Here is a 13,811-nt window from a genome sequence, read left to right as displayed (position 1 = left end):
CCCCCTAGTGACAGGTGTCACCCCAGAGCCAGGTGTCACCCCGTGCCCTAGTGGCAGGCTGTCACCCACAGGTGCCCCAGTGCCAGGTGTCACCCAGAGGTGCCCTAGTGGCAGGCTGTCACCCCGTGCCCTAGTGGCAGGCCTTGCCCCCCGGTGCCAGGCTGTCACCCAGTGCCAGGTGCCACCCAGAGGTGCCCTAGTGGCAGGCTGTCACCCCGAGCCCTAGTGGCAGGCCTTGCCCCCCGGTGCCAGGCTGTCACCCAGTGCCAGGTGCCACCCAGAGGTGCCCTAGTGGCAGGCCTTGCCCCCCGGTGCCAGGCTGTCACCCAGTGCCAGGTGCCACCCAGAGGTGCCCTAGTGGCAGGCCTTGCCCCCCGACACGTAGGGCGACTCGTGGGGCCGGCAGTTGCACTCCTGCTGCTCGGGGCACTCGATGAAGTCGGGCGCGGGCAGCCCCGACAGGATGACCAGGGACTTGTTGCCCAGGGTGAAGGTGGGGCAGACGGGCAGCAGGAAGGACACCTGGAAGGTGTGCAGGTGCAGGCCGCCGGCGGGGTCGTAGAAGGAGAGCGCGTTGTTGTCGTAGTCCAGCAGCACGCCCAGGCGCTTCAGCTGCGCCGGCGCCTCCACCGGCTGCTCCTTGCAGTTGTGCCGCGCCACCAGGCTGCCGCTGCAGCGGCACAGCACCCACGACGACGAGTTCCTGCCCACCCACTCGTTCCGCGGCGCCGACTTGTAGGCCACGCCGATGGCGTACCTGGGACAGGGCAGGGCGGGGTGGGAGAGAGAGGGCAGGGGGTCAGGGCGGGTGGGAGAGCTACGGGATCATCAATCCAACCCAGCCCTAACACCTCAACTACAGCAGTGCCACACCCAGTCTTTTAAAACACTATGATATGATATGATATGATGTGACATGATATGATATGATATGATATTTCCTTGTAGTTATATTGATAATATAATATATTATATATATTGATATTATATATATTGATTATTGATTATAAATATAATATAATATAATATAATATAATATAATATAATATAATATAATATAATATAATATAATATAATATAATATAATATAATATCATATCATATCATATCATATCATATCATATCATATCATATCTTTATGTATTTTTATATTATATTACATTATAGTTAGAGATATATCCTTGTCGCTATATTGCTAATGCAGATCTGTGCTTTGCCACAATGCCCATGTGTCCCATGTCCCCATTTGTCCCCTGTCCCTGCTCTCACCACGTGGAGGAGCCCAGCACCACCTCCCAGTAGCGGCAGCCGCTGTCGATGCATTAGTATGATATAATATAAATACACTGCAGTTATTGCTAATGCAGATCTGTGTGTTCTGTGCCACGGTGCCCATGTGTCCCATGTCCCCATGTGTCCCCTGTCCCTGCTCTCACCACGTGGAGGAGCCCAGCACCACCTCCCAGTAGTGGCAGCCGCTGTCGATGCAGACGTTGCCGGCCGCGCCGTAGCAGCCGGTGCCGCTGAAGCGCTCGGGCGTGTGGCTCTTCTTCAGGGAGCTCTCGTCCTTCTCCATCTGCAGCCCGTCGTTGGAGATCTTCAGCTTCTTGTGGGCCAGCTTGGGGTCCAGCTTGAAGGGCTGGCCTGTGGAGGAGACACTGTGGGAGCCTTGGGCAAACTCAGGCGCTCTCTGTGTTCTGGTCTGGAGTTTGCAGTTTATTGTAAAGGGCCTGGGTGGAAAGGGCTCTGCTGGGAGCTGCCAGCCACAGCTCTGGGCAGGGCAGAGAGGGGGGGGAGTTCTAAGAGGTAAGAGAGAAGTAAGGGAGAGAAGTAAGGGAGAGAAGTAAGGGAGAGAAGTAAGGGAGAGAAGTAAGGGAGAGAAGTAAGGGAGAGAAGTAAGGGAGAGAATAAGGGAGAGAATAAGGGAGAGAATAAGGGAGAGAACAAGGGAGAGAATAAGGGACAGGATAAAGGACAGAATAAAGGACAGAGTAAGGGACAGAGTAAGGGACAAAAGTAAGGGAGATTTCCCATTTACAACACAATAAATCTTCTTCTCTGTTGAATTTTCTAATTTCCACTAACCAATCTAATACAAGATACAAATTCTCTAATGTTTGCATACAACCTATAGGAATCAGTACATTACCATGTTTTACTGCTTTCTTATCTCTAAACCTTATCTCAGACCCTTCCTGCCATGCCTGGAGAGGGTTTCTGCTGCTCTTTGGTATTTGCAGCATTTGGCATTATCTAAACAAAGGAAAAGGCCATCAAACATCCACATTGCTCCTCTCAGTCACTCAGTCAAAAACTGCTTTCATTTCCATCTCACTTATGGTTTCCATATTCTCAAAATCTCTGCTAGGCACTCATTTATAAGGTTTTCCTGATTCCTCCTTCCCAACAGACACAGCATTAGGATTTGGGTTGTCAGGGGGCAGGGAAGGGAGTTCTGCACATCCCCTGTCCCAGCCCTGCAGGTTTAATGCTGGTTTGCTTGGTGTTCTCCCCAAAACCAGACCAGACCTGGGTGACATCCCAGAGCTCCAAACAACTCCTTGTCTGTCAGTGACCTCCCTCTGCAAGTCCTCAGACTGTCCCTGGATTTCACACAAAACCCCAGAGAAGCAAACTGAGGCCCGTGGGTTCTGCTGCTGTGCCTTCACACGAGGTGCAGCCAAGGGCACACAGGCACTGGAGAGCATTTCCCCAGGGACCCACCTGCCTCAGAACAAAGCAAATGGCAAAGCAAAGCTGCAGAGAGCACCCAGTGCTGCCAGCACCCTCACCCTCACTGCCTGGCACCCAGCTCGGGGCTGTGTCCTCCTGCACGCTCCCACTGTGGCTACAGACACAGAACCCCAGCAAGGAGAAGCTCTGACAGCAGCACAGCAATGGGGCTGTGGGCAGCCCAGACCAGGCAGGAAACCCCACACAGACACACAGGGAGAAGGCAGCACAGTGGGAACCTCTGCAAAGAGCAGAGCATCAGTGACAGTGGCAGAGCTCCTCTCTGCTGTCACCTGCCAGCTCGTGCTGGTTTTCCTCAGAGCCCAATCTGCTGAATAATTGAGTTGAGAAGCCTGAAAGAAAAGCTGCAAACTGGGAGTGACCTGCCCCCTCCCTCTTCTGGCTGCTCTGATCTCTCTCTGGATCTTTTCCTGGCAGTAATGCAAGGAGACAAGCTCTGAGGAAGTGAGGTATGGAAACACTTGGCTCCATCAGGAGAGAGACACTCACAGCTCTGTCTGTGAAGGCAGCCCCTTGCCAAGGTCAGTGTGAAGAACTGGAGCCCAGCCTTGTCCCTGGCTTGGGCTGGCATGTCCTGGAGCTGCCTGAGGCAGTGTGTGCCCCTGAGGGAATTCCAGAGAACACAGCCATGCACCTCCTACCATCACCCCCCTGCCCAAAATATCACCCTGGACTGGGAAGAACACAGACTTCACAGAGGGCATGGTCAAAGGGAGCTCCAGAGGAAGGGGGGCTCTGCCTGCAGCCCTCCCTCCTGCCTCTGTGCCTCCCAGGCACTGCTGCCCAGCCCAGCCCTGCAGAGGGTTCTCACCATGAACATGAACATTTCCTCTCATCACTCAGGTGTATCTCCAGGGCTGGTCTCTCACATTCCCTTTATCCCACAAATTCAGCTTGCTGGGATGTTGCTGACAGCCTTTAGCTGCTCCTCCCTGCAGGAGGCTCAGGGGCTGTGGGGAAGCAGCCCCAGATGCACCAGCCCAGGCCCAGCACAGTGCCAGGGGCTCAGCAGCACCATCACATCATAGGAGAGCCACAGATCACCCAAATCTATGGATCTCTTCACTCATGGAAGCTTCTGCAGGGCTCATCCTGCTCCTGAAAAACACCTCCATGGTCCAGTCAGCAACAGTGACCCTGCAGCTCAGGCACCAAACTCACCCCTGGCATCTCAGTGGGATGTGATGGAGCCAAACTGCAGCACACTGAGAGGCAGGAACCAGGAAAAGCCAGAACTGGGAGGGAAAATAGGGCCAGGCTGCAGTGGCCAAGGGAAGGGCTGTAAAATCCATTTCCCTGCATTTAATTTTTGGCCAGAGCTGGGCCTGTCCCTGCATTCCAGCACTTCCAGCAACTTTTGGACTCTTGCTCCTGACTAAGTGGTGCTCAGGCCCAGCCTCAGCAGAGGATGTGCCTCTGTCACTGAACCAAACCTGCCCAGGAATGCAGATTCAGGGCCAGCACTGAGCAGTGATTTCCTGTGCTGTGGAAATCACTGAGCTGACCTGGAGATGCAGAGATCTCTCCAGACATCCCCCCAGGAACAGAACAAGCTGTGAAATGTGCTGATGGCCCTTTCTGTGCTGAGCTGCTACACCCCAGCAGGGTTACACAAAGTGTGGGTGTGACATCCTCTGGACATTGTCCACTGCAAAAGGAGAAACCCTGGGCCCAAACAGCAGCAGGAGGAACGGCCAGAGCTGGGGCTGCAGCACCACTGGACACCCAAAGGAGCCCTGCCCCTGAGGCTGGCCACAGGAGGAAATAAATAAATCCATTATATCCATACACATGGCTAAATGCACCTTTGAGGAATTCAGGAGTTCCCACAAACACAGGAACACCCAAGTGGGGGCAGACAGGGATGTCCCTCAGTGCCACACTCCTCTCCTGCACAACACCTGCAGGGAGGGAGGGGCAGGTGCCTGTGGAAGGGGCTCAGCACACACAGACCCACAGGCAGCCTGTGCAGGGGCTCAGCTGGGGCTGCTCCAGGTGTCACACCCAGGAGCTGCTGCAGACACATCCCCTTATGGCCCATGATGGCCCCAGGGATGTCAAGTGTGCTGGGTGGATGTGACAGAAATGTGGATTCTGTGGGTGGGGCAGTGACCCTGATCTCCTGCACACATTATCTGCTCATGGGCCATCTTTAAACCAGCTGGGCAATCATCTTTATCTTCCCACAGCCCATCCTCCCTCCAGGAGATATCTCCTGTTCATGGCCAGTGAGTCCCAGGGCATGACTGATAAAATTCCATCATCCCACTGGGAGATGCTCCAGCCAGGGGAGGAGCCAAGCCTTTCCTACCCAGATAAAAACTGACATTTTGGACACCAAGGCACCTTCTTTCCACTGGATTCCAGAGGAAAACCAGACCTTTCCACATCATTCCTGCACCTTCAGAGGAAACTGCACCTTCTCCAGGAGCACTGCTCCAGCTGAACCACATCTGCCACTGCAGGAGGATGCAGCCACCATTGAATGGGACTGTGCCAACACCCTGACTGACTGACGGGTGTCAGCTTGGATTCTGACTCTGGCAGGGTTTGGGATTGTTCTGTGTAATACTGCATTTCTATTTGAATTTTCCTAGCAAAGAACTGTTATTCCTAATTCCCATATCTTTGCCTGAGAGCTCCTTAATTTCAAAATTATAGTAATTTGGAAGGAGGGGGTTTACATTCTCCATTTCAAAGAGAAACTTCTGCCTTTATTGGCAGACACCTGACCTTCAAACTAGGATATAAAGGCACAGAGGAAAGGACTCTGTGACCCCAGGGATGTGAAGGCACAGCAGAAAGGACTCTGTGACCCCAGGGCTGGGGGCTGACAGGAGCAGCAGCCCTGGCAGCACAGGGGGAATCAGAGCCCATCCCTGCAGGCACGGGGCAGACAGCACTGCAGGGATTTAACCACAGCGTGCTCCCAGCCCTCCCCAGAGCCCAGCACACTCTGCCCCCCAGCCTGGCCCAGCCTGGCCCTCCTGGCACCTACTGTTGGTCCTGAGGCGGGCGGGCTCGCTGCTCCTGCTGCCAGCCTGGTTGATGGCTTTCACCAGGAAGATGTAGCGGGTGCCGCTCTGCAGCCCGTGCACCGTGTAGTGGTTCTGCTTGATGTTGGGCACGATCATCCAGCTGTCCATGGAGTTGTACAGGCCTGCAGAGCAGCACAGGGGCTCAGCTTTATGCCCAGGGAAGGGCAGAGCACAAAGCCCCTGGGCAGAGCTCCCAGAGGGATTTGCTGCCCTCCCTGCAGAGTGGCTGCAGGGAAACGTCCAGAGGTGACAAATCCCAGCAACACAGAATCCTTCCCACTGTCACACAAAGGCAATGCTGGCAAGGCAGGGCCAGGCCTGCAGTGCTGCCACCTTGGGATGCTGCCATGGCCAGTGATGGGAAAAGGGAGCAGAGAAACGAAATTCAGCCCAGGCAGATGGCAGAGCGAGGTCTTGGTGCCTGGGAGGGGGTGATGGCCAGCATCACCCCACCATCATCACCCCACCATCATCCCATCATCATCATCCTCCCATCATCATCACCCCACCATCCTCCCATCATCATCACCCCACCATCATCCCACCATCACCCTCCCACCACCATCATCCCACCACCACCACCCCACAGCCTCCCTCCTGCTCCAGGGCCCCAGTTTGCAATTCCAGCAGCACAAAGGGATTATTTCCACCCAAACTGATGTGCTTGCAAGTGAATCTTGCTCCTGCTCAGTCCTCAGTGCTTCAGGGTGGGAAATAATAACCCAAGCCAATTCTGCACACCTTGGAAAGGTATTTCCTCTCCTGGTCAGCTCCCAGCTCCTGTGTCTCCTCACACAGTTCTGTCAGTCCCATCACCCACACTGTGCCATTCCAAGGGACAATAAGTTATTCATTTTCCTCTCAGGGATTTAATTGATGTTTTCTTCACTCCTCCTTGTGAAGGAAATGCATCAGCTCGTTTTCCAAAGCAGGGTCAAAGGCTGGGCTGGGGAGGTGAGACCCAGCTTGGAAAGTCACAGGGAGCTTTCTCTGGCAGCTTCCTGCACATTTCAGAGTGCACTGAGCAGCTTTCCGGAGCTGTGACAACACCAGGGTCCTGCCAGCAGGACAGACTGACAGTGCAGAGACTGACAGGGCTGAGACAGACTGACAGGGCTGAGACAGACTGATAGGGCTCCAGTCTGCACACAGCATCAAGTGCTGCTAGGAAAACCAGCAGTAAAACTTCCTCCCAAGCCACAGACCACCAGGAGTTCTGTCCTCAGCCCTCAGACCAAATCCTGTCCCTGTGAGACAGATCTGGGGCAGTGTGGGGAAACAAGCAGGTGTGGCAGCAGTTTTTGTGACAAATCACCTGGAAATGTGGCTCAGAGCTGCTCCAGAGGGTTCATAAAGAGGGTTCATGTGAGCTATCAGTGAGTTATCAGCCAGTGCTGCCCAGGTGTGATCCCAGGTACAGGAGCTGGACAGAGCCTGCAGTGCTCCCAGTGCCTCCCCAGGTTGGGGCTGCTGACACCAAGTGCAGACCAGAGCAGCCCAGGGGTGGCCCCAGCACGGGGAGGGCTCCTTGGCTCTGATCCACCAGCCCTTGGCAGAGCCTTTGCTGCTGCTTCCTGCACAAAAGCCTGATGAACCTGAGACCCTTCTCTTTACAGAGCCCCAGGAGGGTTCGGGTTGGAAGGTCCGTACAGCTGCTGCAGTGCCAGGGGCAGGGACACCCTGACACCTCCAGGGATGGAGCAGCCCCAGGGAGGGATGCCCTGCTGCAGGGGAGACTTACTGATGAAGTTGGCCTGGCCAGTGAAGATGGTGTACTGGAGCTCGTAGGAGCTGACGCTGAACTCGTCCTCGGAGATCCAGTGCACGGTGATGGTGTCGTGGGAGGCCGTGCACAGCTCCTCGCGCACCGAGGGCGCGTTGGGCGCTGCGGGCAGAGCACACAGGGGTCAGGCTGGGCTCCCCTCCTCTAAATCACACTGCTAATCAGTGATGGGGTAAGTGCTCTGTCCCATAACTGAGCTGGGGGCAGAGCACACAGGGGTCAGCCTGGGCTCCACCTGAATCACACTGCTAATCAGTTATAGGTGCTTTATCCATAACTGAGCTGGGCACAGAGCACAGGTCAGCCTGGGCTCCCCTCCTCTAAATCACACTGCTAATCAGTGATGGGTAAGTGCTCTATCCCATAACTGAGCTGGGCACAGAGCACAGGTCAGGCTGGGCTCCACCTGAATCACACTGCTAATCAGTGATGGATAAGTGCTTTATCCATAACTGAGCTGGGCACAGAGCACAGGTCAGCCTGGGCTCCACCTGAATCACACTGCTAATCACTTATAGGTGCTTTATCCATAACTGACCTGGGGGACAGAGCACAGGTCAGGCTGGTCCTCCTGAATCACACTGCTAATCACTTATAGGTGCTTTATCCCATAACTGAGCTGGGGACAGAGCGAGGGGCAGAGCACACGGGTCAGGCTGGGCTCCACCTGAATCACACTGCTAATCAGTGATGGGTAAGTGCTTTATCCATAACTGAGCTGGGCACAGAGCACACAGGGGTCAGCCTGGGCTCCACCTGAATCACACTGCTAATCAGTTATAGGTGCTTTATCCATAACTGAGCTGGGCACAGAGCGAGGGGCAGAGCACATGGGTCAGGCTGGGCTCCACCTGAATCACACTGCTAATCAGTGATGGGTAAGTGCTTTATCCATAACTGAGCTGGGGACAGAGCACACAGGGGTCAGGCTGGGCTCCCCTCCTCAGAAACACACTGCTCTCTGCTCACATGGGCTTGTGGCAGGAGCAGAGCCAGCACCAAACATCCCTCATTTCACCTGTCATTGTTTCCCACATGTCAGAGCACAGGGTTCTCACTGCTGCTCCATCAGTGGCACCCCCACCCTCAAACAGGCTGAGAGCCTCTTTCCAAATCCAGCCATTTCCCTGCCCTGCTGTGGGGTAAGTGCTTTATCCCATAACTGATCTGGACACGTTAGCCTGTGCTGATCTCTCACTGGAGCTGATGTGCTGCACCATATCAAATGGGATTTGGGTGAGTGAGGATGTCCTGGCCTCCCTGCAGCTCCCAGCCCCCAGCACAGCACCCAGGGCCCAATGAGTCCTGCCCACTCAGCACCAAGTGACCCAAAAAAAGGGCAGGGAAAGGGAAATGTTACAGCACAGAGTGCCTCAGGAGTACAATAATTGGTTAATTCATCATTGCTTCTCTGTAATCCTCATGGATCCTTACATAATCCTTATCCCTCCTGCATCCTCATAGGCATCAGCCTCCCCCACCAGGTCATGTTTAAGCTTTCTAGACTTTTCCATGGGTCCTCCAGGAACAGCGAGGTAGAACAGGATGAGGACATGTCACTGTCCTGGGGACAGCTGCTCTGCACAGCTGCCTGGTGCCTGTCACTGGTTTAGTCCTGAATTAAATCTGCCAGCCCTTGGTGGAGCACAGGGCAGGGGGCTGGGGCAGCACACCTGGGCACTCACCTGTCAGATAATCCAGCCCCTCCAGCAGCTTCTTCTCTCTGGAAAAATCCAGAGCAAAGTTTTCAAAGGCATCATTAAAATTGATATCTGGTATCAGGACTTGAGAGGATGCAGTTGCCATGGCGACCCTGGAAGGAAAAGGAGGGAGATCAGAACACATCAGGGTGCAGGAGGGAGGCGCAGGGATGGGGGCAGCTGTCAGGAAAGCAGCTGCACCCACAGACCCTGCCCCACAAAACCTGCCCCACCTGCACCCACAGACCCTGCCCCACAGACCCTGTCCCACAAAACCTGCCCCACCTGCACTCACAGACCCTGCCCCACAGACCCTGCCCCACACAGCCCTGCCCAGCCCAGCCCAGCCCAGCCCAGCCCAGCCCAGCAGCAGAGTCCCAGCCCGGCCCAGCCCAGCCCAGCCCAGTGTCCCAGCCCATCCCAGCCCAGCAGCAGAGTTCCAATGCAGCCCAGCCCATCCCAGCCCTTCCCACCTCTCAGCCACGTTCCGGGCCGTCTGCAGGAAGCGAGCGTGGTCGCTCTCCTTGAGGATGTGCTCGGCCTGGTTGATGAGCACGGTGGAGCGCTCCAGGCACTGCCGGCAGTTGGCGACCTGCTGGGCCAGCTTGCGCAGCTTCATCACCTGGGGCGGGGACAGGGTCAGGGGGCACGGGGGATATAGGGGACACGGGGAATATAGGGGGATATACGGGGACACAGGGGTCGGGGGGAACACGGGGACATGGGGGGACACGGGGGTCAGGGGGGACACAGGGGCACATGGACACGGGGGGCTTAGAGGGGACACGGGGCACAGCAGGGACACACACACACAGCTGGCACAGCAGGGACACACACACGAGTGGCACAGCAGCAGGGACACACAGGTTGGCACAGCAGGGACACACAGGCTGGCACAGCAGGGAATACACACACACAGCTGGCACAGCAGGGACACACACACACAGCTGGCACAGCAGGGACACACAGGCTGGCAGAGGAGGGACACAGGGGCTGGCACAGCAGGGACACACACACACAGCTGGCACAGCAGGGACACCCAGCTGGCACAGCAGGGACACACACACACAGCTGGCACAGCAGGGACACCCAGCTGGCACAGCAGGGACACCCAGCTGGCTCTGACCTTGGTCTCCTTGATCTTGACAGCGATGACCTGCTTGCGCTGGCGGATGATCTCCATCAGCTCGTCACACTCCTCCATCAGCTTGGCCTCGTGCATGGCTGTGTTCACCTGGCAGGAGCAGCACAGGGGTGGGAGGGATGAACTGACAGGGCTTAGGGAGGACACACAGCTCACAGGTGTCAGGAAGGACACACAGCTCACAGGTTTAGGAAGGACACCCAGCTCACAGGTTTAGGAAGGACACAGAACTCACAGGTGTTAGGAAGGACACACAGCTCACAGGTTTAGGAAGGACACCCAGCTCACAGGTTTAGGAAGGACACAGAACTCACAGGTTTAGGAAGGACACCCAGCTCACAGGTGTCAGGAAGGACACACAGCTCACAGGTGTCAGGAAGGACACACAGCTCACAGGTTTAGGAAGCTCACTCTACACACAGTTTTAGGAAGCTCACTCTCATGGCTGTGCTCACAGTGGTGCACACACAGAGCCACAGGCAGAGGTCCCAGTCCTCTGCCTCCAGTGATCTCAGTGATCCCAGTATCCCTGGGAGGATGGACAGGACAGGGGAATGCACTCCATGGAAGGGGAATCGAGCCCTAGCACTTCATTTAGCACACCACAGGACAGAAATCAGTTTTCCTCATTTTATACTCCCAAACCCCTCTGCAACAAGGCAGCCTCGAGTGAACCACATTTTTGCTCCAGGATCTTTTTTTAAACCTGGCCAGCAGATTATGCAACGCTGGAGTGGGAGACAGCTGATGGTCTGCAAAGAGAGCTCCAGTGAGGAAAAGCAGCAGAAAATCTTCCCAATCTGCTGCATGTGGTGAGGGAACAGCCACGGGGCTTGGAGCCTGCAGAGAGCAGCTGTGGCAGGGATGCAGTGACAAGAGATGCAGGGATGCAGTGGCAGGGATGCTGTGACAGGGATGCAGTGACAGGGATGCTGTGACAGGGATACAGGGATGCAGGAATGCTGTGACAGGGATGCAGGGATGCTGTGATGCAGTGACAGGGATACAGGGATGCAGTGATGCAGTGGCAGGGATGCAGGGATGCAGTGGCAGGGATGCTGTGACAGGGATGCTGTGACAGGGATACAGGGATGCTGTGACAGGGATGCTGTGGTAGGGATACAGGGATACAGGGATGCTGTGACAGGGATGCAGGGATGCTGTGATACTGTGACAGGGATCCTGTGCACAGCAAGGAGCAGGAAGGAAATTCGGGGCCAGGGGACAGGAGGGGAGGCTGGGGCACCCCAGCTTGGCCCCTCCAACCCCAAGGGTCCAGCTCAGGCCTGGAGCATTCCCTCTCCAGGATGGCTACAGGACAATGTAAACCTGTAAATGTAAATCAGCCTAAATGTGAAAACCTGCCCAGGGCAGGAAATCTGCCCTCACCCCTGTTCATGTTTGGGGGGCTGAAGGCAGGTGAAGCTGCAGGGGACACCACAGTCCCTTTCCTTCTGCAAAAAAGGGGCATTTTCGATTTCCCAGCAGAGCATGGAGGGGGCACTGCAGACCAGCACTGGTAAATCCCTGGCCCAAGAACACTGGCTACTGGCCAAACCCTCCAGGGAGGAGCCAGCTCTGGGAAATGCTGCTTTGGGACTGAAGACTCAGCAGGTGCTGCAGCTGCAGGAGAGCTGGCAGCTTCTAGCTGTCACAAGGGAGAGAGAAAAATCTTTCACCCACCTAAGTGCTGGGGGAGAATGTGCTAGGGACAACAGTCCTGGAATAAACCCTGGGAAAAGCCAGTCCTGCACCTCGTGGGGAGGAGAAGCAGCACTCAGCCCCCAGGCTGAGTCACACACACACAAACCTCCTCTGGATGTGTCTGGGGCAGAGCACAGGGGCTGCACGTGCCTGCCTGTGTGCATGGCCACAGGCAGCTCCAAGCAGAATGCCCTGGATCAGATCCTTGTGCTCCCCATGGTTTTCTGCTTCCCATTTACTGTGCTCTCTGCAGAGGTGCCTCCAAGGGCTGGCTGTGCATCCAGCAGAGCTGAGAAATGGCACTGGAGCTGTTATTTTGAGTGTCTGACAAGGCTGAAAACTCACAAACTGTCAAAAATGACAGCTTAGAGGTCTCAGACTCCCAGGATTAGACAGAAATACCAAATATTTTCCAGTTTATCCTAGGCCAGGTCATTGGACATGGGAGCTGCACTCAAAGGAAGGGGTTTGGAAGGACATCCAGCCACATCCCTGGTGGGCTCTCAGAGCCAAGGCAGGGCCCAGCAGAGCAGCAAGGGCTGGGGACTGTCACCAGAGCTGTGCAAGGGCAGCCTGGCTCCTCCTCTGCCTGCCAAGCCTCCTCTGCTGCCTGTGCTCCCAGCCTGAGCCCAACCCAGAGCCCTGGGGAGGAGGAATCCCAGCAGAGCCAGCTCCAGCAGAGCCCAGATCCCACTGCAGAGGGCTGCAGGGCAGGAAAACAGCTCCAGCCAGCACAGGAGCATCCCCTGTCCTGCTGCAGCATCCCTGCATCCCCTGCAGCACCTCTGCATCCACTGCAGCCCCCCTGCATCCACTGCAGCACCTCTACACCACTGCAGCAGCTCTGCACCCACTGCAGCACCTCTGTACCCTGCTGCAGCACCTCTGCATCCACTGCAGCACCTCTGCACCCACTGCAGCCCCCCTGCATGCACTGCAGCACCTCTGCATGCACTGCAGCCCCCCTGCATCCACTGCAGCACCTCTACACCACTGCAGCAGCTCTGCACCCACTGCAGCACCTCTGCATCCCCTGCAGCCCCCCTGCACCCACTGCAGCCCCCCTGCACCCACTGCAGCACCTCTGCACCCACTGCAGCACCTCTGTACCCTGCTGCAGCACCTCTGCACCCACTGCAGCATCCCTGCATCCCCTGCAGCACCTCAGTACCCTGCTGCAGCACCTCTGCATCCGCTGCAGCACCTCTGCATCCACTGCAGCCTCCCTGCACCCACTGCAGCCTCCCTGCACCCACTGCAGCACCTCTGCACCCACTGCAGCACTCCTGCATCCACTGCAGCACCTCTGCACCCACTGCAGCACCTCTGCATCCACTGCAGCACCTCTGTACCCACTGCAGCACCCCTGCCTGTGACCACCCACCCCACCATGCCCTCTCCCCAGCCAGATCCTCTGGCTGATGTGTGCATTCACTGCCCCCTGCCCTCACCCCCCTCCACCTGCTGGCACATCTGGATCAGCCTGGCCTCTGGCTGATGTGTGCATTCACTGCCCCCTGCCCTCACCCACCTCCACCTGCTGGCACATCTGGATCAGCCTGGCCTCTGGCTGATCTGTGCATTCACTGCCCCCAGCCCTCACCCACCTCCACCTGCTGGCACATCTGGATCAGCCTGGCCTCTGGCTGATCTGTGCATTCACTGCCCCCAGCCCTCACCCCCCTCCA

General features: G+C 56.3%; 1 protein-coding gene across 1 annotated transcript in view; it reads right to left on the bottom strand.

Annotated features, from left to right (window-relative positions):
• Positions 1 to 221: 221 nt before the first annotated feature.
• The window catches only part of MID2 (midline 2), a 44,444-nt gene continuing 30,854 nt past the window's right edge, over positions 222 to 13,811 (bottom strand). The window contains exons 4-10 of the mRNA XM_056491037.1: positions 10,402 to 10,509; positions 9,749 to 9,897; positions 9,261 to 9,388; positions 7,534 to 7,677; positions 5,753 to 5,914; positions 1,437 to 1,644; positions 222 to 757 (exon numbers count right to left, since the gene is read on the bottom strand). Of these exons, the coding sequence (XP_056347012.1) occupies positions 355 to 757; positions 1,437 to 1,644; positions 5,753 to 5,914; positions 7,534 to 7,677; positions 9,261 to 9,388; positions 9,749 to 9,897; positions 10,402 to 10,509 (1,302 nt within the window). The 3' untranslated portion in view covers positions 222 to 354. The remainder of the gene's footprint in view (positions 758 to 1,436; positions 1,645 to 5,752; positions 5,915 to 7,533; positions 7,678 to 9,260; positions 9,389 to 9,748; positions 9,898 to 10,401; positions 10,510 to 13,811) is intronic.

This window comes from Oenanthe melanoleuca, chromosome 4A (assembly GCF_029582105.1).
Source record: "Oenanthe melanoleuca isolate GR-GAL-2019-014 chromosome 4A, OMel1.0, whole genome shotgun sequence".
In the NCBI taxonomy this organism is placed as follows: domain Eukaryota; kingdom Metazoa; phylum Chordata; class Aves; order Passeriformes; family Muscicapidae; genus Oenanthe; species Oenanthe melanoleuca.
Note: the sequence above shows the minus strand (reverse complement) of the source record. Positions and strands in the feature narration are given on the sequence as shown.